General features: G+C 45.6%; 1 protein-coding gene across 1 annotated transcript; it reads left to right on the top strand.

The window, feature by feature from the left end:
* The first annotated feature begins 157 nt into the window (after positions 1-157).
* Positions 158-24,056, top strand: LOC137285320 (sodium-dependent multivitamin transporter-like). Its single transcript, XM_067817677.1, has 15 exons — positions 158-903; positions 7,961-8,026; positions 8,264-8,315; positions 8,825-8,892; positions 9,786-9,940; positions 10,875-11,015; positions 11,342-11,471; positions 13,382-13,470; positions 14,689-14,804; positions 15,191-15,258; positions 15,910-15,996; positions 17,543-17,772; positions 19,434-19,534; positions 19,730-19,854; positions 23,143-24,056. Exons 1-15 carry the CDS (start codon positions 538-540, stop codon positions 23,338-23,340), a joined length of 1,992 nt encoding a protein of 663 aa, XP_067673778.1. The 5' UTR covers positions 158-537; the 3' UTR covers positions 23,341-24,056.
* Positions 24,057-24,305: the final 249 nt, after the last annotated feature.

Here is a 24,305-nt window from a genome sequence, read left to right as displayed (position 1 = left end):
GGGATATAGCTTACTGTCAACAGTCACAACCATACCAGTCAACACGCTTTCTTAACACTTGCAATCGTAACACATAAGTCCTTTGCCATTACTAAACGAACATAAAGGGAAACGTCGACATGTTAAGGTAGAGTTTCATGCAAATCTGACATTTCAGTGAGTCACGTGATGTACGAGGAAGCCTCCACGCCACACGTCAATCAAACCCCATGAGCGGACGACAGTAACTGGTAAAGTGACAGGTATATTGATGAGGGAGGGGCAAATGGGATGGTAGTGGAAGGGGGCGTCTTTACATGGAGGGAGCACAGTGCCCCTACACGAAACAGAGCGTGACGAAACACAATCTTTACAATAAACCTGCATTTTATTGAAGCAGATCGGTTTGTCTACAACAGAATCCCCGCAAAGGTGTGTTGTGCGACTGGGTGTCTGGATAATACAAAACGGGTTCACTGTGAGTCCAAGTTCAGTCAAGAGTCGCTGTGTAACAGGAGGACAGGACACCTTCTTGTGCCCTTGTTTCTGTTCTTCATCATGTCGGAAGGCTACAGTTTCCAAACTGGAAAGCGAAACACTTTTCACGTCGTTGACTATGTCATCTTCGCTGGTATCCTTGTCATCTCCGCCTCCATCGGCGTCTTCTACGCCATCCGCGACAGAAAAAAGAACAATCTCCGTCAGTTTCTTATGGCAGGGAAAGACATGAACGCCATTCCCGTGGCGTTATCGTTATTGGCGAGTTTTATGTCGGCGATCACGTTGCTTGGGACGCCGGCAGAGATGTATAACTTCACGACGGTATATTGGTGGATCGGCGTTTCGTATTTCTTCGTCATTGCTGCATCCGCTCACATCTTCATCCCAATATTCTACAACCTCAAGGTTACAAGTGCGTATGAAGTAAGTTCTGATGTACTTTATCTTGACTACAATCACTTCTAGTCTGATTTGTTTTCAGGCCGTTGTTAAATGGCAGTTGTACTACTGCGTGCCACCAGGCAAGTATAATTTAACGTCTAAAGTCTACGAGAGATTCTTTCCACTAGTAGGGCCGAACATGCCAGCCATTTGTGCAAACACCTGGCGTCAACATGTTGTACAAGGGTGTTGCCCAATAGTGACGGTAGAGGGATATGACGTGCCCAACAGCGACGGCAGTGGAATATGACATACCAAACAGTTACGATAAGGGGATATGACGTGCCCAATAGTGACGGCAGTGGGATATGACGTGCCCATTAGTGACGGCACAGGGATATGGCATGCTCAACAGTGACGGTAGAGGGATATGACATGCCCAACAGTGACGGTAGAAGGATGTGACGTGATCAACAGTGACGGCAGTGGGATATGACGCGGTCAACAGTGACGGCAGTGAGATATGACGTGGTCAGCAGTGACGGCAGTTGGATATGAGATGCTCAACAGTGAAGGCAGATGAATGTGACGTGACCAACAGTGACGTCAGTGGGATATGACGTGGTCAACAGTGAAGGCAGTTGGATATGACATGCCCAACAGTGAAGGAAGATGAATGTGACGTGCCCAACAGTGACGTCAGTGGGATATGACGTGTCCAACAGTGAAGGCAGAGGGATATGACGTGCCCAACAGTGACGGCAAGGGGATATGACGTGCCCAACAGTGAAGACAGAGGGATATGACGTGCCCAATAGGGATGGTAGAGGAATACGACGTGACCAACAGCGATGCCAGATAGATATGAGATGCCCAACAGTGACGGTAGAGGGATATGACGTGCCAAATAGTTACTGTACGGGGATATGACATGCCCAACAGTGACGAGAGTGGGATATGACATGCCCAACAGTGACGGTAAGGGGATATGACGTGACCAATAGTGACGGTAGAGGGATATGACATGCTCATCAGTGACGGCAGAGGGATATGACGAGCCCAACAGTGACGGTAAGGGGATGTGACGTGTTCAGCAGAGACGGCAAAGGGATATGACGTGACCAACAGTGACAGTAGAGGGAAGTGACGTGCCCAACAGTGACGGCAGTGGGATGGGGCATGCCCAACAGTGACGGCTGTTGGTCACGTAATCCATCTAGATGACACATTATTCATTCTACTAGGTGTTGGATATAATACTACTTTTACTGTAACATTAACATCGCCATGTGTGCCTGTGCGTGAGCTTGCGTGTGTGTGTAAGAAGGATTTCATCCAGAATTGATTTGGAGGCATGAAGAGCGTAGTGGGGAAGGTTAAACCGTGAGCTGTTCCTGCAGGCCACTCTCTGTTTGCATTTCTGTCTTCAGACACATCAGTGTTTGGTCAGTCAGCTTTCAGTATCAGTGACAACATGGCCGTGTGTACACTGTGATCACGTCCCCGGCTCGCTACTAGACCATATACTAGTAGATGTTTACCGCGTGTACTGGCATATGTACTGTCCCATACCATCGTTGACCTGCTGACTTTTGACATTAGTCATTGACTTGCATCTCATACCTGTTCTGGTAGCCACATGTCAGCAGCTGAGTCACTAGCTCAACATGTATAATAATTTGCTTTCGCGAATAGCCTGCGGGGGGAGGGGTTTGCTAGGGCCGTCGTAAAGACCCCGAATAAATTTCAGAGGTATTTCGGATATCAGGATGAAAGTTGTCAAACTGGTTGAAATGTCTACTCATGTGTACCGGTGAGGACACCGCCGGTCACTTAGCTGGTCGTTGACATGTCGTGCTCAGCAAGGTCAAGACGCTGTTGATGACAGTGAATGACCATGCTCCATGGCGGTTCTTTGTCAATTGTCCTCTCGGGCATTTGACACTATGAAATCAGCCTGTTTTGTTGTATGTTCAGCACACTTCAACGGAGTTATCGAACAATCCTTATGGGTTTTACTACGTCAAATGATAGATGAAGTGAAACTATAAGCGCAAGCAAGCACTGTCTTTGTGCTTACTTCAACCATAAGCTGACTACTAGCTTTTATTTTGACTGTCTTTGGTTGCATTTTGGGTGTGAACGCCGTCACAGATATCCGTGTCTGTGGGTTTTTGTTTTGGTATACCTGTGAAATGATCAGTATCTGGGGGCAGAAATCTGTTGGGTGGATTTACGCAAAGATTAAACAGTATTCCCTGTAAACATACTGATCAGTTTCTGTCCATGACCGTTTGTTACAGGTCAGATGAAGAGAAATGCAACTGACACCGACGACAAGTCGGATTAAGGGCTTGGGAATGTCTTGCCAACACCATACACATGACACCACACATTCTCCATTACCCGAGTAGCAGTACGCTGTGCAATATGTGCACGTGTCTTGCATATATATGTGGAAAGCCCAGCGACTCTTAAACGCTATGTGACAAAGGTGGGCTCTGAGACTGCCTGGATTATCTGTTGACAGATATGAGCTGTGGTTTTAGTGTAGCGTGTCATAATGACAGGAAAGATCAATAAAACCAAACGACGATTTAAAAAATCAAGTTCTTTTTATGGCAAACGCATTCATAGACTTGATTTTAAGTATTATCAAAATGCATGGACAAACATATCAGACTGTGCAAAGAGTAGTTAGGTAAGATGTTGAGAGAAAATATAAACAGAACACGAAAGAGTTTGGGAAAATTTTAAATTTTAAACTTTAGTAATTCAAATAAAGGGAATGACAGTTCATTAGATGTCGACGTATTTTACGAGTACTTCAAGTCACTGAATCAAGTCAGACGAACATGAACAAGGCGATAACGATAATAGTAACAATGCTGCATAGAGTTCTCCCGAAAGAAGAAATCATTTCTGCAACTGAACAACTCGAGAGGTGTTAGGGGATAGACTTGATAGAAAATAAATGATTTCATAGTGTTGACTGGATGGTTTCATTACTGCTTGAACTAGTAAATCTCATAGTTTAGAAGGGTGTTTTACCAGAATCATGGTTAACGGAAATTATGAAACCGATCTGTAAGAAAAGAGGTGATAAATCAACCGCCTTTCAGATCTTAGATACAAAAAAAATGTTTAACACCTGCCCAGGCCCAAAGTCATTCTTCACTTTGACAATGTATTTATAATTTATTATCTGATGAAAAGTTTGAAAGATAGAAAACAAAAATTCTTCCGTGTATGCATATGCTTTACAAAAGCTTTCCATACTGTTTGGTGAGTGGGACTGTGAAAAAAATATATAGGGTAAAACAGGTAAATTCCTGAATCAATGTATAACAATATCAAATCACTTGTACAATGTTATAAGGAGGTATGAAACTGCAGTGGCACCAGACAGGGGGTAAATCTGTCTTCGTTATTATATTCAATTGCATAAATGATATTGAACCTCATAAAGTGCTTTACACTCCTCACAGGATTAAGAAGCTCAGCCCCTCGCTTTATGCTGTATGGAGAACTAGGGAGATTCCCTATTAGAATTGTGATATATAAACGTTTATTAAACTTTTGGCACAAGTTAACTGACCAAGAAAATGTTAGTAAGCTCACAACTTAATTTACAATCATTTATCATTCCAAAGAGCAACAAATAAAAAAGATAATCCCTGGCTGTCACACGTTAAAAATATATCCGACAATACTGGATTCTCGTGTTTGTACAACACAGTGGCTGGTCTCAAAAGTCGAACACATTCTTAAAGATGAATTTGTCCCAAACTCGCACAATAACATTATTTCTGGCCCCAAGTGAATTTACTTTCAGTAGTTGAACCCATTTCCTAATACTGGCCTTCCAAAGCGTATTTCTATGCCATAGAGTTACCTATTGAGACGGACCGCTGGTATAATATTCCAAGGGAGAACATGCATTTCTAAAAAACACATTGCGAATGAATATCATATTATGTTTCATTGCAAAGCACTAGATGCTTTGAGGAAGCAATATTTACCCATATAACCTCTAGTCCCAATGAAACAACGTTCAGAAAAATATCTTTAAAAACATCTAATGACATAGTAAATCTGTCAAAATATGTTCTACACCTATCATCTCTGGTGAGAAAGAAATGTTATTATGTTGTTTTCTGCCATCTTGAAATTGAATTTTATTTTGTGTTTACTATATTGTGAGCTCTTGTACCATAAAAGTGGTTTATGAGAATAAAGAACTTAATTGCTAGCGCTCGTCAACGTACGCAGTGTTCACACGTGGGCCCATGTGAGCAGTGCTGATGACGTCACAGGACGCCCCTCATGATACCGCTGCTCCGTGTATGTCCTGGGCTGACTTGCACGAAGCGATCTTAGCACTACAATGATTGTAACTCCCATTCTTCAACATAGGCTTAAGATAGTCGCAGCGCTAAGATTGTTTTGTGCATGTGGGCCCTGGTAACGTTCTGGGGCCTGACACCTGCAGAAGACTTTTACAGAAGGATGTTCAGATTATCATAGGCTATATTACGGCATAAATACCTAGCGTCTCAGTGGAAGCCTAGATGGCTGGGTATATAGGCTGTGTTACCCAGTGTTCAAGGATTCATGACAACTAAGTTTACAACTTTAATCCCATACATACATGGCTTGTGAGCTGAAGATGACGGAAGCCACTTCGTGTGTGTGTGTGTGCGTGTGCGTGTGCGCGTGTGCGCGTGCACGTTATGTGTATGCGTGCATGCGGCGTGCACACGTTCATGCGAGTGTATGTACAGGTACATAATTTTATGCATCTTTGTGCGTGTGCGTGTGCGTGTGCGTGTGCGTGTGCATGTGGGCATTGAGCATATGAGCTTCTATAGGGAAACAGGATCGCTGTACCCCACTCAACTGATAGTCAATGGTGTTCAGTGCAACATATAGCCCCTCTTACTAGCCCACGCACTACCTCCCCAAGTTTAACCTGTTTATTAATGGCAAAACTAACACAAAAAGTGTTTGTAATGGACGGTCGTAAAGATTTTGCAACTGCCTTTGTCCAGCATTAATCTGCTTGGGTTTCAGTTCCCGCACGTCTCAGGGCTTCCCTATACGACACACAAGCTGTCGTTCCTGTACAAACACATAAATCACTCACCATCCCCGGGCCCAGTACGACCTCCTGGCTTCTTCCAACACTATATGTGTGCCACTTTTGTGTTTACTGTTGTTCAATATTACCGCAGAGCTGCCACCTGCTTGTCATGTAAATTGTATTCCGGTATGAGATGGCAGAGCCGGGTTTTAAGACTGTATTTACCAGTACATATATAATCCTTGGGAAGGTTCGTATTAAAAATTTGGTGGAAACAATGTCAGTGATAATCAATGGTGAATATGCTGAAGCAGTTTGAATAACTGTATCACGGCAGAATTTCTACGGGAACTGGTGAATGTCGGAGGCGCACACGACTGTGTCTCACCTCTTTTAGGTCGCTTCCAAAGCCAACCAGCTTTATTAAAGGCAAGCATCGTATAATGTCTTTCAGATGTGTTTTACCAATAGACAAGTCATGTCATAATCGCAGAAAGTGTTTGATTATACAGTATCCTAAGCACTTCCTGGATACTTTCAAGGTACAGTTGACATGGGTTACTCGGGTAATATGGTCCGATGGGTGCTCACTTGTTGGAGGACAGTAATAAAGAGACAACATAGTTAGACTACATGTCGCAAATCAAAGTATTCATTTATGCATCATCAGATCTGTTTAGGTGGGTCTTAGTACACATACTGGTTTCCCATGGTGTCATTAACATACTATCCATTCAGCCATTTGGTGTCTATCTCTTGCGATATGCTGCGTGTACCTGGATACGGTCGGGCTGTACGGGTATCCGGTTAAGGTCGGAATCGGGTACCTGGGTAGGGTCAAGTGTTGGGAATTGGCTGAAATCTCACAACTGATGATTGCTTCTTTACCAACGAACAATCATCGAAAAAACATGGTTAGCTCCGATTTACAGATTTTCCTATCAGGGTTGTTACTGCAGATAATTATGTATAACATGATGCAACTTGCTAATTTAAAGTAAAGGCTAAAGTTTCATGTACATAAACTTCATGGAGTCATGAGGTTTTGGTTAGTGAACTGAGTTTTCAAAGAAATAAACACGTATTCAGATCCTGACAACTTCGAAGATATATTCCATCATCAAGTGTTTCAGACACTAAAACAGAAGTTCCAAAACCGTTTGTGTTCGATTATGAGAAAATGTGATCGATATCTTGGTCGCTTGGTTACTGCGACCAATCTGCAATTATTTCAATTAATCGGAACACCACTATTAGGGTCAGGCTGTACGGGGTCGGGTACCAGGTTGACGTTCTAACTGTACCGTGTTCCGGGTAGGGTCGTGTTGTGCGGGGTCGGGTACCAGGTTAGCATTCTGACTGTACCGTGTTCCGGGTAGGGTCGTGTTGTGCGGGGTCGGGTACCAGGTTAGCATTCTGACTGTACCGTGTTCCGGGTAGGGTCGTGTTGTGCGGGGTCGGGTACCAGGTTGACGTTCTAACTGTACCGTGTTCCGGGTAGGGTCGTGTTGTGCGGGGTCGGGTACCAGGTTAGCATTCTGACTGTACCGTGTACCGAGTAGGGTCGTGTTGTGCGGGGTCGGGTACCAGGTTAGTATTCTGACTGAACCATGTACCGGGTAGGGTCGTATTTGTGCGGGGTCGGGTAACCGGGTAGAGGCATGTTGTACTGGGTCGGGTATCCTAGAAGTATACTGGAACACTTTCAAGTCCTGATAGAAAATCCGAGACACATAAACAGAATGTATGCCTCATTGACTGTCTATATCTGTCTTTACGACTGGTCAAACACATCATGTATTGGGTGGTCTGGTTTTATAGGTCAGCATCTACTGTTACAGCTGATCCCTCCATTTTGTGTATTGGGTCGTCTGTTTTGGCATGTGTACATGTACTGTTGTACCTGACCTTACCACTAAGTGATTTAGTTCAGATATATGCAAATCTGCCCTAATGTACTAACACACTTTGTAAATTGAGTGGCCTGTTTTGATGTCTCCATGCCTACTGTTTCAGTACCTCGAGTACCGGTTTGGGAAAACAATCCGCACTGCAGGATCCATGACATTCGTGGTCCAGATGGTTAGTATTCCCAGCCCCACCTGAAACCTGTACTTCATTATATCATCAGTTGAAACAAATACTCAAATCCCTTATGTTACCACGGTGGGCTGTTAAGTGTTTGCATATTTGTTATGGTGCTTCATTTCACACATTCATACAATTACATTAGTTCATTGCAGTAATCATTTGTTAATTACAACGCTACAATTAAGGCTGGTGTTAAAATGGCTGGAGTTTGTATGCTGGATGTTTTAGGTGCTGTATATGTCCATCGTGCTGTACGCCCCGTCCCTCGCCCTGAACGCCGGTAAGTGGCTAGCTCCAGGTCATTGTGGTATACCAGTATCAGCACAGAATCGTGTTCAGCATATAAACAATAGCTCCAGATCGTTTTTATTAATAAGGTCCGTGAAGATGTGGGTTAGAACTGATCTTCAGTAACCCATACTTGTCTTAAGTGGCGACTAACGGGATCGTGTGGTCAGGCTCGTCAGACTGGTTGACATGTCATCGTATCCCAGTTGCGTAGCGTGATTATCATGCTGTTGATCACTAGGCCGTAAGACTAACCTAGTTGCACATATGTAGTATGACCAATGCATCCCTAAAGGTCACCAACAGGGTCAACTGTGTCTAAAATCCAGTTATTACCCATGTGAATATATGATACATGTCATGGCATAATAGATTATAGTATAAAATAGATTTATTCCAGTGTAAGGTATTTCAACATCGATGATGGCATACAGCTAAATAATAGGTAACACAAACTGTGTCAGCATGGTGTGCTATGTATACGTCCCTGGTCTGTTTCAGTGACTGGTTTCACCCTCTGGGGCTCTGTAATATCAGTAGGAGTTGTCTGCACACTCTACACAACGATCGTGAGTTTCCCAATTTTTGACATCGAGAATACACCACGTCAGTAACAAACATGTTACAAAAGATTGTACAAGTCAAAACATTGATTGCAGTTTCGTTTCCTGTTGACGAGTTTCCGTCCTATTGCGTTAGTGCAATAACCAGTTTACATTGTTTTACGACTAATTCATTTAACTGGATATATACATACATATCAGGATGATTTGATACGTCTAAGTACTTGTATATTGCAGCACTACGCTCCTTCTAATCCTTGCAAACGGGTCGTACACCGTGCTCTGTCCTACAGCTAGCTCTGATAAATGGAAACCTTGGAATCTCAAAACGAGGCTCTGCCGTTCGAAAAATATGCGGCGATTTGGTACAGAAATGATATTATATCATTCACATTGTGCGTTACGGAATTACACTGAATAAGCGCTAAAACCACATAGCAGGTGTAACCAGTGAGTCTGATGCATTGTGTATCATTTTACGACCTCATCAAACAGGGATAGTGTCTGATGTCTTAGTTGATGTCATGCTGCCTACACCTCGCCATAAAATATATAAATACGGTGTTGTTAAACTTCAGAGTTCAACTTCATTTGTAAATACCATTTTCTTATGAAACAAGGAATTGGAATTCAATGTAGCCAGAGTTGTTTATGATGTCTATTTTCACTTTCACACGAGAAAATTCGGATCGGTTGAAAATGAGGTAACTGTCTGAATAGGTTAATGCGACTGATGTTTCGGTATGTAGGATACGGTGGGCTTGGGACAGCCTTGTGGTAATAAAGACATAAACCATAATTTTTGGCAGCCCACTCTTCCTGTGGTAAGGCTTGAATGTATCTTTAAAGGCATATGATAATATTCACTGAATCAGTTATCGCCCCTCCTTGTGTTCCAGGGCGGGATGAAGGCGGTGCTATGGACGGATACCTTCCAGATCGGAATGATGTTCGCAGGGCTGTTTGCGGTCCTCATCAAAGGGTCCATGGTTCTCGGGGGGTTCGCCAAGGCCTGGGAGGTCGCTGAACGCAACGAAAGAATCGTCGTATATGAGTACGTCTTACACCTGTCCTACTGACTAAACTCTGCCTACACCATGGCGTTAGAACGCGCCACACACCTGTCCTACTGACTAAACTCTGCCTACACCGTGGCATTAGAACGCGCCACACACCTGTCCTACTGACTAAACTCTGCCTACACCGTGGCATTAGAACACACCTGTCCTACTGATTATTACTTTAGATTTTGATTCTCCAGAGGCAGGGTCGCTCTACGTGACTAAAGTGTGTCATACATCTGTCATACTCACACCCAGACACATGGACTATAATATGTCATACATCTGTCATACTCACACCCAGGCACATGGACTCAGGTACGTCAAACATCTTACACCCAGACACATGGACTAAAGTAAGTCATACATCTGCAAAATGCAGAACTGGACACAGGGACAAACTCACAAATAGGCACAGTGAAACAAGCCGGTAAAATAGATGCCAGATTTACACCTAGTCTCACTCTGGTAAGAGAGGCATATACCAAATACATCCTTGGACGCCAGCGTCCGTTTCACAACGCGATCTCAGGACAACGATTGTCGTAAGTCTGTGTAATATTTGACTATGTAGAAGTGTGTGATACAGGAGCTACGACAGCTTTGTGAAACATGGCCCAGTAGAGTTGGTCATAAACCTCCCTGACACATCAGAATCCAGTCTGCATAACCAGGACGTCATCAGGTTTTGACCTCGTCATTAATTATGCTTGTGCGTTTAATGTTGTATTCCTTTTCCGAGAAACTTGACGGAGTTCGTACAGTGGAACACGGTTAAAAGGTTCCAGGTGTACTCACTCTGACATGTTTCCTAGTTTAACGGGTTTACGGACTAGTGGGGCTCAGAACGTTCATTTTTCCTTGGAGGGTGGCTCTACCTGTCTCATAGTGTTGATTTCTTCTCCATGGCCATGTTGTTCTTTTCAGCTTCAGTCCAGATCCATCCGTCCGTCACAGCGTGTGGTCTCTTGTGATTGGTGGATTCTTCACATGGGTGGCCGTCTACGGAACCAATCAGGCACAAGTTCAGCGTGCGTGCACGTGCCCCACTTTGAAGAAAGCTCAGCTGTCAGTTACATTTTTGTCCATTTTATTGATTTTTAGGTAGAAAATATTTGGGGCGACTAATTTGATGAAGTTGGAATTGTGAAACCCAACTGTGAGATGAACGTCCTTTGTAAATATGTAGACACTTAAAGGTAATACATTCTTACTCCTTCATCAGGTGAATGCGAGCTTTCTGTAGGGCTTGGCTTTCTATAGTCCACTGTGGCTGGGTTGCACGTGGGGTATATGTTGATTAAGAAACTCTCTCTAACAGCTTGTGTGTTGGTGTAGGACAACAAGGCAGAACCAAACTCGTTAAAAGGGAACTCTCCTCTCTTCGGTTACAGCGCCATCTGGATTAACTTCCCCGGCCTCTGCCTCATCCTCTACGTCTGCTGCCTCATCGGCATCGTTCTGTACGCCTTCTACAGCACATGCGACCCAATCCGCTTCGGCCTGGTCAGCGCTTCGGACCAGGTGATACTTCGTTTTTGTCAAAAGTCGCTATTTCGAATGATGGTTATTTTCGTCATAAAGGACAATGGAAGTACAACGTCAATGCGTTTTTCTAAACAACTCATAACCTTTACACATAGGGCTGCAGTGGAGCAGTCACACACAGCATAATTCCAAATCGAAGTCACATACTGACTTCACTTTCGTCATAGCGCGTGAAACAGAGAAAAACACTTCATGATCATGAAAAACAAATACCAAGAAGAGACTAAATACTGGTAAAAGTGTTAACTCAAAGTCTTAGATAAGAATCGCAGATTCGCAAACTTCTGAAAGCCATTTCCACTGCGGCTTTTTATGTACGGAGCCAATGTCCACACCCGGGTCTCAGTAAAAATATACTATCCAAAAAAGAAACGCATAGGTCAGAAATCTGTCAAAATTGTATAATGCGTCCACAAGTAAACTTTAGTGCATGAATTTTTAAGCCAGTGTAGACGACGTAGCACGGGCCAGACGTCGGGTCCTCTGGCGCTCAGACCAATCCCTTTCAACCTGTTCCGGATACCCTTTGAAGTACCTGGCACCCTGGCTGTTGTGCTCTCACCCGTGGCAGTACGATCACGCAAATGGAGTACCCGGGTGTACCGATCTTGAGCTGCAGTGATAACGCGAGGTTTTGCCTGTCCAGGGACGGTCACTTGTTATACCTGTTTGGTTGCAAGGAGCTGCAACCCGTGATATCTTGATCAGACTAACATTCAGACGCCTGACAACAGAAGATTGGTGCACACTTTCCGTGTCGCAGAGTCAAGACGTGGCGTAGTGATTTGACCTTGAAACTCCTTAAAAAACGAATGCCAGTTTCCGTAAATTATCTTACTTTCATTGCCAGGCAGTCTATGCTCTTTACTGCACAACTTCAAGTGGACGGTGATTCCTGTTGCCTTTTGGCGATGCCATTTTTAATCCATGTAAGAAATCTCATAATAGTCAACATTCTCAGGTAAAATCGACTTTTACTTGTACAACAGTGTAAAATCGCGTTATCAATGCTTTTGTTACATATTTTGACGATTGTTTGAGCACAGTAGGTAATGAATAGATTTTGAAAAATACACATGGCCTATGCGTTTCTTGTGGGAATAGTATGTATTTGATAGTTGTTAGTTGGCCCTTATAATTGTTTTCGCTAGTCTCGCTAGTCGCTATTGTCACCGTTTGGAAACTGTGTTTTCAGTTCCACTTATACTCGATAAACCCTGAACATGTAGAAATATACCATCATGCATATCAATACAGCAGTTACAGCACCAGATGGATGTCCATGTCCACTCCGCCAGTGGACAGTGGGGTCGTCCTTGTCACCGTATGTGTATAACAAACAAATACATGCTCTGTCTAGGCGTCGTCCTTGTCACCGTATGTGTATAACAAACAAATACATGCTCTGTCTAGGCGTCGTCCTTGTCACCGTATGTGTATAACAAACAAATACATGCTCTGTCTAGGCGTCGTCCTTGTCACCGTATGTGTATAACAAACAAATACATGCTCTGTCTAGGCGTCGTCCTTGTCACCGTATGTGTATAACAAACAAATACATGCTCTGTCTAGGCGTCGTCCTTGTCACCGTATGTATATAACAAACAAATACATGCTCTGTCTAGACGTCGTCCTTGTCACCGTATGTATATAACAAACAAATACATGCTCTGTCTGGACGTCGTCCTTGGGGTAGTGCACTGTGGAGCCGCGCTACTGTCTACATCCACACCCTTCCTTGTCACCGTATGTGTATATCGAGGCAAATATATGCTCCGTGTAGCTCCAGCCCTTGGGGTAGTGCAGTGTGCCGCTCAGCGTCTGCCTCCATCCGCACCATTGTCAGCTCCCGAACACATGTCCTGGTAAGCTGGCCTCTGTTTCAGCTCCTCCCCCTGTTTGTGATGGACGTGTTGGGGAACATCACGGGACTCCCGGGTCTGTTTGTCGCCTGCATCTTCAGCGGCGCCCTCAGGTAAACTACGCTTCTTTGCCCTTCGGATCCACTCGGGCGTTCCGTAATAATTACAGTACTGGTAACATATGTCCCTGGATATGTGAGCTTCGTGGGCTCTCGGGGTGAGTCAGGTACGTGGGCTTCCTGGGTATGTGATCTTCCTGGGCACCCTGGATATGTGAGCTTCCTGAGCTCTCTGGGTATGTCGGCTTCGTGGGCTCCCTGGGTATGTCAGCTTCGTGGGCTCCCTGGATATGTCAGGTTCCTGGGCTCCCTGGATATGTCAGTTTCCTGGGCTCCCTGGGTATGTCAGCTTCGTGGGCTCCCTGGGTATGTCAGCTTCGTGGGCTCCCTGGATATGTCAGGTTCCTGGGCTCCCTGGATATGTCAGTTTCCTGGGCTCCCTGGATATGTCAGGTTCCTGGGTTCCCTGGATATGTCAGCTTCCTGGGCACCCTGGATATGACAGCTTCGTGGGCTCCCTGGATATGTCAGCTTCGTGGGCTCCCTGGGTATGTCAGCTTCGTGGGCTCCCTGGATATGTCAGCTTCCTGGGCACCCTGGATATGACAGCTTCGTGGGCTCCCTGGATATGCCAGCTTCGTGGGCTCCCTGGATATGACAGCTTCGTGGGCTCCCTGAATATGTCAGCTTCCTGGGCACCCTGGATATGTCAGCTTCGTGGGCTCCCTGGATATGACAGCTTCCTGAGCTCTCTGGGTATGTCAGCTTCGTGGGCTCCCTGGGTATGTCAGCTTCGTGGGCTCCCTGGATATGTCAGGTTCCTGGGCTCCCTGGATATGTCAGTTTCCTGGGCTCCCTGGATATGTCAGGTTCCTGGGTTCCCTGGATATGTCAGCTTCCTGGGCACCCTGGATATGACAGCTTCGTGGGCTCCCTGGATATGTCAGCTTCCTGGGTTCTCTGGGTATGTCAGGTTTCTGGGCTCCCTGGGTATGTCAGGTTCCTGGGCTCCCTGGGTATGTGAGCTTACTGAGCTCTCTGGGAATGAGAGCTTACTGGACTCTCTGTGAATGTCAGCTTCGTGGGCTCCCTGGGAATGTCACCACTCATGGGTATGTCAGCACCATACCCGTACTCGCAGGTTTCACCAAACTGGTGCCGTCTGAGATGTGCATCACGTTTATCCCGAACTACCACACTCCTTGACCCACACTAGCTGCCGTAGTACTCCAGAAGCAATACAAGCGGTATTTCCTCCCCTGTTTTTCCCAGCACCGTGTCTTCGGGTCTCAACTCCCTGGCAGCTGTCCTGCTGGAGGACGTTGTCAAGTCCTATATCGCCAAGAATCTGTCTGAAGGAAGGGCCACACTCGTCTCGAAGATTATAGGTAAGTGCTGACCGGAAGTACACCAAAAGTTAGGATGGCATGTGGCAACCCCTTCACCGGTCGAGAAGCCTTATTTGATCAACTCCACCATACAGCTTCTATATTTCAGCATGTTAGCTACATAACTGTGCGTATCACAAACTCGCCTCGTTAATCCTCTTTAGTACGGTTTCACCCATATTACTTGTTTACTATGGTTTGTAGGGTTGGACAACGCTTTGTCTATGTTTACAATGTTTTTACCACTGTATATCTTTGTTAACTACAATCACAACATAATATCTGTTTATTATGATTTCACCAAGAAATATTCTGTATGTTTACTTTGAGTCTACCATGTTTCCATGTGTTGTCAACGGTCTCAGTACGCTGTCCCGATATTTCAGCGCTGGTGCTGGGCGTCTTGTGTTTGGGCCTGACATATGTTGCCTCTGTCCTGGGTAGTGTCTTACAGGTTAGTAGTTTAGAACCCAGTACAGCTTACCTTTGTGGGTTTTCGACAGTTGTCGACTTCAGAGTTGATGGAATATCACATTTGGTAAAACGGTGATGGCTGACATGACGTCAGAACCAGGCGGTGTACTGAGAGCACTGTTACGGGTTGGTGATGCGAGGAAATATGGGTGCACGCAGGGGACAACCTGTTAACAGTAAGAATGTGGCAATGTGAATAAAGACATATTGCCCCACGTATTGTATAACATGCTTTAAGATTGAGAAGGTGACAATGTGTTGAATAACGACATACTGTAACACGTATGGTACAATATTCTTTAAGAGTGATTATGTGGCAATTTTAATAATGTCAGCAAACAATTACATCCCATCTTCGGTCCTGACGCGCCTTCTGTGTTTGTATTGGCCACATGTTCATGTTGCTCACCGCTGTTCAACTTGCAACAAAATGGTGGATAATGCATTTAAGGTTGAGGCCATATTCATTGAGGGAAATATGTATTGCATGGAGGCTTTTAATTGAAACTGCAAATGTACTTTGGAGAAAAACTGACAAGCGAAACTGGTCGTGGGTTGGCTTGCACACCCTGATTAGTGTGGAATGGCGGCGGGCATTTCACTGACTGATACAGTTCTATGTTCTTCCTAGGCGGCTCTGTCTCTCTTCGGCATGATCGGCGGACCACTCCTCGGTGTGTTCACACTCGGGATGGTGTTCCCGTGGGCTAACAAGTGGGTAAGGCACAGTTCTCTGGGTGGTCCTCCGGTGGGCTAACAAGTGGGTAAGGCACAGTTCTCTGGGTGGTCCTCCGGTGGGCTAACAAGTGGGTAACTCACAGTTCTGTAGGTGGTCTTCCCGTGAGCTAACAAGTGGGTGCGTCACAGTTCTATAGGTGGTATTCCCGTGGGCTAACAAGTGGGTAAGGCACAGTTCTGTAGGTGGTCCTCCGGTGGGTTAACAAGAGGTTAAGTCACAGTTCTATAAGGCGTCTTCCCGTGGGTTAACAAGTGGGTAAGTCACAGTTCTATAGGTGGTCTTCCCGTGGGTTAACATGTGGGTAAGTCACAGTTCTGTAGGTGGTCCTCCGGTGGGTTAACAAGTGGTTAAGTCACAGTTCTATAAGGCGTCTTCCCGTGGGTTAACAAGTGGGTAAGTCACAGTTCTCTAGGTGGTCTTCCCGTGGGTTAACATGTGGGTAAGTCACAGTTCTGTAGGTGGTCCTCCGGTGGGTTAACAAGTGGTTAAGTCACAGTTCTATAAGGCGTCTTCCCGTGGGTTAACAAGTGGGTAAGTCACAGTTCTCTAGGTGGTCTTCCCGTGGGTTAACATGTGGGTAAGTCACAGTTCTGTAGGTGGTCCTCCGGTGGGTTAACAAGTGGGTAAGTCACAGTTCTCTAGGTGGTCTTCCCGTGGGTTAACATGTGGGTAAGTCACAGTTCTGTAGGTGGTCCTCCGGTGGGTTAACAAGTGGGTAAGTAACAGTTCTCTAGGTGGTCTTCCGGTGGGTTAAGAAGTGGGTAACTCACAGTTTTATAGGTGGTTCTCCGGTGGGTTAACATGTGGGTAAGACACAGTTCTCTAAGTGGTCTTCCCGTGGGTTAACAAGAAGGTAAGTTACAGTTCTCTAGGTGGTCCTCCGGTGGGTTAACATGTGGGTAAGACACAGCTCTGTAGGTGGTCCTCCGGTGGGCTAACATGTGGGTAAGACACAGCTCTATAGGTGGTCCTCCGGTGGGCTAACATGTGGGTAAGACACAGCTCTATAGGTGGTCCTCCGGTAGGCTAACATGTGGGTAAGACACAGCTCTATAGGTGGTCCTCTGGTGGGCTAACATGTGGGTAAGACACAGCTCTATAGGTGGTCCTCCGGTAGGCTAACATGTGGGTAAGACACAGCTCTGTAGGTGGTCCTCCGGTGGGCTAACATGTGGGTAAGACACAGCTCTATAGGTGGTCCTCTGGTGGGCTAACATGTGGGTAAGACACAGCTCTGTAGGTGGTCCTCCGGTGGGTTAACAAGAGGTTTAGTCACAGTTCTATAAGTCGTCTTCCCGTGGGTTAACAAGTGGGTAAGTGATAGTTCTTTCTATAAGCGGTTTTCCGTGTGCTAACTAGCGGGTACGTCCGGAATGAGGTAAGGGTTCTCGGCGGCAAACGTTATCTTCTAAGAGTCTATCACATTGGTAATTCTTCTTTCATTGCGTTATCTTACTAGCATCATCGGGTTAGTTATTTCACTTTCATTACCACGTGTACATGTCTCTCCCCAATCTCGTGACAGGGAGCCGGCATAGGCCTGGCCACCAGCCTCATCATGATGTTTTGGATCGGTATAGGAGCCCAGGTGCAAAAACCCCCACAACCCAAGCCTCCTACCAACATCACAGGCTGCAACTGGAACCTCACAACGACAGTCGCACCCGTCACGGTCTCTGGTGTTATGTCCTCCATATCTACAGTGGCCACGACGACAGCCAGCAACGTCACAACCGTGGCAACTACGTTAGAAAGGTTAATCAGCTGTATTAAAATATACTACCGACAAGAAATAAGGGAACTAATGAAATAATAGCGAATTTGAAACTGCTTTAAATATCCACTAAATAAATTTTAGGCGTCAAGTTCAATATCTGGTGTGTCCACCATGTTGGGCAACACATTCACGGCACCTTGATGGCATGCTGTTAATCAATTTCCGGATGGTTGCCCGTGGTATTGCCCGCCATTCCTCTTGGAGAGCTGCACCAAGCTGGGGCAGGTAGGCGGGTCCTGGGTCCCTGGCGTACACCCTTCGACCAAGAACGTCCCAGAGATGTTCAATTGGGGACAGGTCTGGGGACTTAGAGGGCCATTCCAATGTCTGGATACCTTCTTGTCGGAGATAAGTGGAGACAATTCGGAACCGATGTGGTCTGGCATTATCATCTTGGAATACAAAATTTCGGCCTATAACTCTAGCCAATGGAGCCACAACAGGACGCAGTATTTGGTCAACGTATCGCTGACCAGTCATGGCTCCGTTAATGATCGTCTGTCATGTGTAATCCCACCCCACACCATGACAGTACCATCTCCATATCGATCATGGTCCAGAATTGCTGCTCTGGCATATCGCTCCCCGCTCCGACGCCAACAACGTTTTCTGCCATCTGTGAATCGTAGGCAAAACCTTGACTCATCAGAGAACATGGTGTAACGCCAGTGGCGCATAGCCCGTCCCTGATGCTGCCTAGCCCATGCCAATCTTTGTCGCTTATAGTGAGCTGAAAGGGTGACACCCTTAAAAGGCCGTCTTGCTTTCAGACGAGCTTGATAGAGTCGGTTTTTAACGGTTGAGGTTGAAATGCGTCTTCCAGTGAGTGTGCGGAATTCTCTATTGATGGCAGGGGCCGATTTAAACCTATCGCGTACAGCAATTAACGTAATGAGACGATCCTGTCGTGGTGTCGTTGATTTTGGTCTACCACGCCCAGGTCTCGTTGCAACCCCACCCGTTTGACGGTACTTATCCCACAGGCGTGAAATTACACTTTTTGATGTACCCATCTGCCGGGCAACTTCACATAATGATGTCCCCACAATTCTCCACTTTGTTGCTTCACCGAGATACTGCCTCGGAGGCATTTCTGTCAGTAACTGTCAATCTCTATTGCATTAGTGATTGCGACTTCAGTACATTTACAGGAGTTAACTTCTGTATGCACGTGTAGCACGTGCTGGGCATGTATTATGCGAAATTCCATTGTCACTGGATGTTGCGTTTGGGAGATACGCCACGATAACGGACCCTGTCACAGTCAAAGTCATCTACATTCAATTTCTTGATATTTTTTTCTGGACGGTTTTGGTCGGTGGTTGTAAAGTAAGAGATAGTTAGCAAACCTTTATGTTTGTTTTTGACAGAATAGAGGAAAAACATTTCTTAAGTTTAATGTGCTTTTTCTACATATCCCAGGAACGTTGGAAAGTACGAACTATTATTGTTCTAGTATCATCATAGGTACTCTTTTTGTAATGAAGTTCTTTTATAATAGCGATTGTCAAACTTTGTTGTACGGTAAACCTATATTACAACGAAACTTTGAAATTGTCTACTGTATGCAGAGATGTCGAGTGGTTCAAACTGTATTGTATGTCATTTGTGGTTACTCCAATATGATACTCCGTCCCAGGTCGCCTGACTACTACCTCTACACCTTGTCCTATCTGTGGTACAGCGCCACCGCCGTCCTTATTGTCGTCGTTGTCGGTCTCATCTTCAGCTTCATCACGGGTACGTCTCCTCCACACACAAACAAGTCTCGAGCAATTAATGAGCAATTAATAACATTTCAGGACAAAAACGGTGACGGTGGGGCACACATACAGCACCCCCGGAACCACCTATGGAACGCCCTGATATTTTCTTTTATCAAAAACGATTAGGATTTAAACGAACATGCATGTATATGACAACTGCCTCTCGCAGGTCACACGAGGGCGTCCACCGTCGACCCCCGCCTCATCTGCCCAATCTTCGACATCATCTTCCCGTTTTGTTTCCTCCCGGAATGTATTAGGAAGCCTCTGCGTTTCGGTGTCAACCACGAAGGGGTGAGTTATTTGTCTTCATCACTAAGTTGCACTAGATAGTTAAAAGATTAATATATAACAACTTCTAAATGCCGCTAAAAGACTTCATTACTGAAGTTTTGGTTGTCAAACACAAAGGGCTGAGAATGTGTCTACATCACTGAGGTTTGGGCATCAGCCACGAAAGGGTGAGTATCAAGGTTGAACAACGACATGGCGTGGCCAGCACTTAATACACAGCAATACGCCCAGCCTGCTACACGGGGTCAGCCAAATACAGTACTCCTGATCCTGATATGTCACTCTCTGTAACAAGGGGGATGGGTTGCTTACATTGTTCCTTCAACATCCAGGAACTGGCTGCAATATTATTGACACGGTGTACATCCACTCTAGGTTGGCCTGTACCTGTATGGTACATCCACTCTAGGTTGGCCTGTACATGTATGGTACATCCACTCTAGATTGACCTGTGCATGTATGGTACATCCGCTCTAGGTTGGCTTGTACATGTATGGTACATCTACTCTAGATTGACCTGTGCATGTATGGTACATCCACTCTAGGTTGGCCTGTACATGTATGGTACATCCACTCTAGGCTGGCCTGTACATGTATGGTACATCCACTCTAGATTGACCTGTGCATGTATGGTACATCCGCTCTAGGTTGGCTTGTACATGTATGGTACATCTACTCTAGATTGACCTGTGCATGTATGGTACATCCACTCTAGGTTGGCCTGTACATGTATGGTACATCCACTCTAGATTGACCTGCACATGTATGGTACATCCACTCTAGGCTGGCCTGTACATGTATGGTACATCCACTCTAGATTGGCCTGTACTTGTATGGTACATCCACTCTAGGTTGGCTTGTACATGTATGGTACATCCACTCTAGATTGGCCTGTACATGTATGGTACATCCACTCTAGGTTGGCCTGTACTTGTGTAGCAGGGCGTGGAGTCATCCCACAGATGACATCCTTTCCTTGTCAGCTTGGTGACGGTGTTAACCTCTTTGGTCATGTGGACAAGGCGTCCGACTTCTGATCAGAAGGTCCGTCGTTCGAATCCCAGCACGGGACTCGGAAATTTTGTGGTCGCTACACTTGTATGGTACATCCACTCTAGGTTGGCCTGTACATGTATGGTACGTCCACTCTAGATTGGCCTGTACATGTATGGTACATCCACTCTAGGCTGGCCTGTACATGTATGGTACATCCACTCTAGATTGACCTGTGCATGTATGGTACATCCGCTCTAGGTTGGCTTGTACATGTATGGTACATCCACTCTAGATTGACCTGCACATGTATGGTACATCCACTCTAGGTTGGCCTGTACATGTATGGTACATCCACTCTAGATTGGCCTGTACTTGTATGGTACATCCGCTCTAGGTTGGCCTGTACATGTATGGTACATCCACTCTAGGCTGGCCTGTACCTGTATGGTACATCCACTCTAGGTTGGCCTGTACATGTATGGTACATCCACTCTAGATTGACCTGCACATGTATGGTACATCCACTCTAGGCTGGCCTGTACATGTATGGTACATCCACTCTAGATTGACCTGTACTTGTATGGTACATCCACTCTAGGTTGGCCTGTACTTGTATGGTACATCCACTCTAGGCTGACCTGTACATGTATGGTACATCCACTCTAGATTGGCCTGTACTTGTATGGTACATCCACTCTAGGTTGGCTTGTACATGTATGGTACATCCACTCTAGATTGGCCTGTACCTGTATGGTACATCCACTCTAGGTTGGCCTGTACTTGTGTAGCAGGGCATGGAGTCATCCCACAGATGACATCCTTACCTTGTCAGCTTGCTGACGGTGTTAACCTCTTTGGTCATGTGGACAAGGCGTCCGACTTCTGATCAGAAGGTCCGTCGTTCGAATCCCAGCACGGGACTCGGAAATTTTGTGGTCGCTACACTTGTATGGTACATCCACTCTAGGTTGGCCTGTACATGTATGGTACGTCCACTCTAGATTGGCCTGTACATGTATGGTACATCCACTCTAGGTTGGCCTGTACATGTATGGTACATCCACTCTAGGTTGGCCTGTACTTGTGTAGCAGGGCGTGGAGTCATCCCACAGATGACATCCTTTCCTTGTCAGCTTGGTGACGGTGTTAACCTCTTTGGTCATGTGGACAAGGCGTCCGACTTCTGATCAGAAGGTCCGTCGTTCGAATCCCAGCACGGGACTCGGAAATTTTGTGGTCGCTACACTTGTATGGTACATCCACTCTAGGTTGGCCTGTACATGTATGGTACGTCCACTCTAGATTGGCCTGTACATGTATGGTACATCCACTCTAGATTGGCCTGTACATGTATGGTACATCCACTCTAGGTTGGCCTGTACTTGTATGGTACATCCACTCTAGGCTGGCCTGTACATGTATGGTACATCCACTCTAGATTGGCCTGTACTTGTATGGTACATCCACTCTAGGTTGGCTTGTACATGTATGGTACATCCACTCTAGATTGGCCTGTACCTGTATGGTACATCCACTCTAGGTTGGCCTGTACTTGTGTAGCAGGGCGTGGAGTCATCCCACAGATGACATCCTTTCCTTGTCAGCTTGGTGACGGTGTTAACCTCTTTGGTCATGTGGACAAGGCGTCCGACTTCTGATCAGAAGGTCCGTCGTTCGAATCCCAGCACGGGACTCGGAAATTTTGTGGTCGCTACACTTGTATGGTACATCCACTCTAGGTTGGCCTGTACATGTATGGTACATCCACTCTAGATTGGCCTGTACTTGTATGGTACATCCACTCTAGGTTGGCTTGTACATGTATGGTACGTCCACTCTGGTTGGCCTGTACATGTATGGTACATCCACTCTAGGTTGGCTTGTACATGTATGGTACGTTCACTCTAGGCTGGCCTGTACATGTATGGTACGTTCACTCACACAATCATGACGACAGTACACGTTATGGAGGTTGACAACAAAGCTGATACCAAGGCCATCAAGTACTGCATTTCGCCGAGGCCTGATCCAGTAGTAGTGAAGAAATTAGTCGTGTTCCGGCTGGCAACATTAAGAGATCGCGAGACAGGTTATATTTGGTGCAGTTGTTCAGGGCCCTATGGTCGTGGCTTCGAATCCAATTTCACACGATAATTGCAGGTTTGTCAGTATCATATCCTTGCTTATAGGCTGTAACAGCCAAGTGTTAAAAATGCCAAGCCTGTGTCACTTCAGGCCCTTGTACAACAAATGAACTGTGCAAAACTCATTCTCTGCTTCTCCCACTTACAGAAGTACGACAGGCCCAGCCTATCCACCAAGATGACACCAGGCGAACTGAAGGCTGGCGAGCAGTACCGACACAGCAGCGGCCCAGTGCAAATCGGTATACACACAGTGGAGAAGGGGAATGGTCTTGGGGCCGACAACCCAGGATTCGACCCACCTCCGTACACCGAAACGGCTGAACATTTCGGTACACGGCTTTGAGAAAGGTTGTAAATGGTGCATTGTAGACAGAAGTACTGTTCTAGATATCTCCACATCTCTAACAAATCCCAGTGACACTAACATACATTTATCTGTTTGTCCCGCGCTACGAATGACTCAGAAGGATGCAGTGTGCAAAATCTGATGCTTGAACGAGTTCACACCTGGATTCAGACAATTGCTGTAGAGAGTCTCGCTCGTTTAGATATTCACAACTGACATTATTTGTGGGCAGGTACAGCTGTACTAAATGGGACTGGGGGTAGTGGTGGGGTACTTAAAACACAATTAGACAGTAATAACGAGGAACAATTTACACCTGACATGTAAACTCGGTTCTTAATTTGATGAAAATAATTTACAAAATCATTAAGCTTACTGACCATGTTATCAGCATGAAAAGAACCTAGAGGCAGTGCACCCCAGCAGTACCTCCCACCCCACCCCAAGAAATGCTTGTTGTAAATACATTTAAGCAGAAAAGGTGAATGACTCTTAGCATATGATCTATAACGAGTGTTTTCAACTCGTATCGCAGTGATCCTGTAAAGCTAATAAAATGTCTATGGTTTGCTGGGTGACGCGCGTATTGAAATGCTCATGTTGACATGCTAACAGTCCCACTGCAAAGCAGCTGTTGTCCGGTCATATTAATGTTTTCAGACATGTTCACTGTACATTTTTTAATATTTGGAATAAAGTATATGTAATCCGTATTAATTTGTTGTGGTGTTCTTTTCATGGCATAATTTTCTGAAACAGAACTTTTTTTCATCAAGAAAAAAAGCCCAGCAGGTTATGAAGTCAGGTCATGTGACAATCAAACTACAGCTACACCGAGGACCGGTGACGTTAACTCCTGGCAAGGAACCATGCCCTGTCACACCTGGTTCAATCATGGCGGCAATAAAGTGCAAGTGCAAATGCCAATCTCAGACGGAAACCACAGAACCCCATTGGGTCAG

The sequence above is a fragment of the Haliotis asinina genome, chromosome 5, assembly GCF_037392515.1.
Source record: "Haliotis asinina isolate JCU_RB_2024 chromosome 5, JCU_Hal_asi_v2, whole genome shotgun sequence".
NCBI classification, from domain to species: Eukaryota; Metazoa; Mollusca; class Gastropoda; order Lepetellida; family Haliotidae; genus Haliotis; species Haliotis asinina.
The sequence above is the reverse complement of the archived record's forward strand: the minus strand, read 5'-3'. Positions and strand labels throughout refer to the sequence as shown.

Coding starts and splice junctions, on each gene's coding strand:
- LOC137285320 (XM_067817677.1), top strand. CDS start 538: ATGTCGGAAGGCTACAGTTTCCAAACTGGAAAGCGAAACACTTTTCAC. Junction 14,805..15,190: donor ACTCGTCTCGAAGATTATAG/GTAAGTGCTGAC, acceptor CCGATATTTCAG/CGCTGGTGCTGGGCGTCTTG. Junction 19,855..23,142: donor TCGGTGTCAACCACGAAGGG/GTGAGTTATTTG, acceptor TCCCACTTACAG/AAGTACGACAGGCCCAGCCT.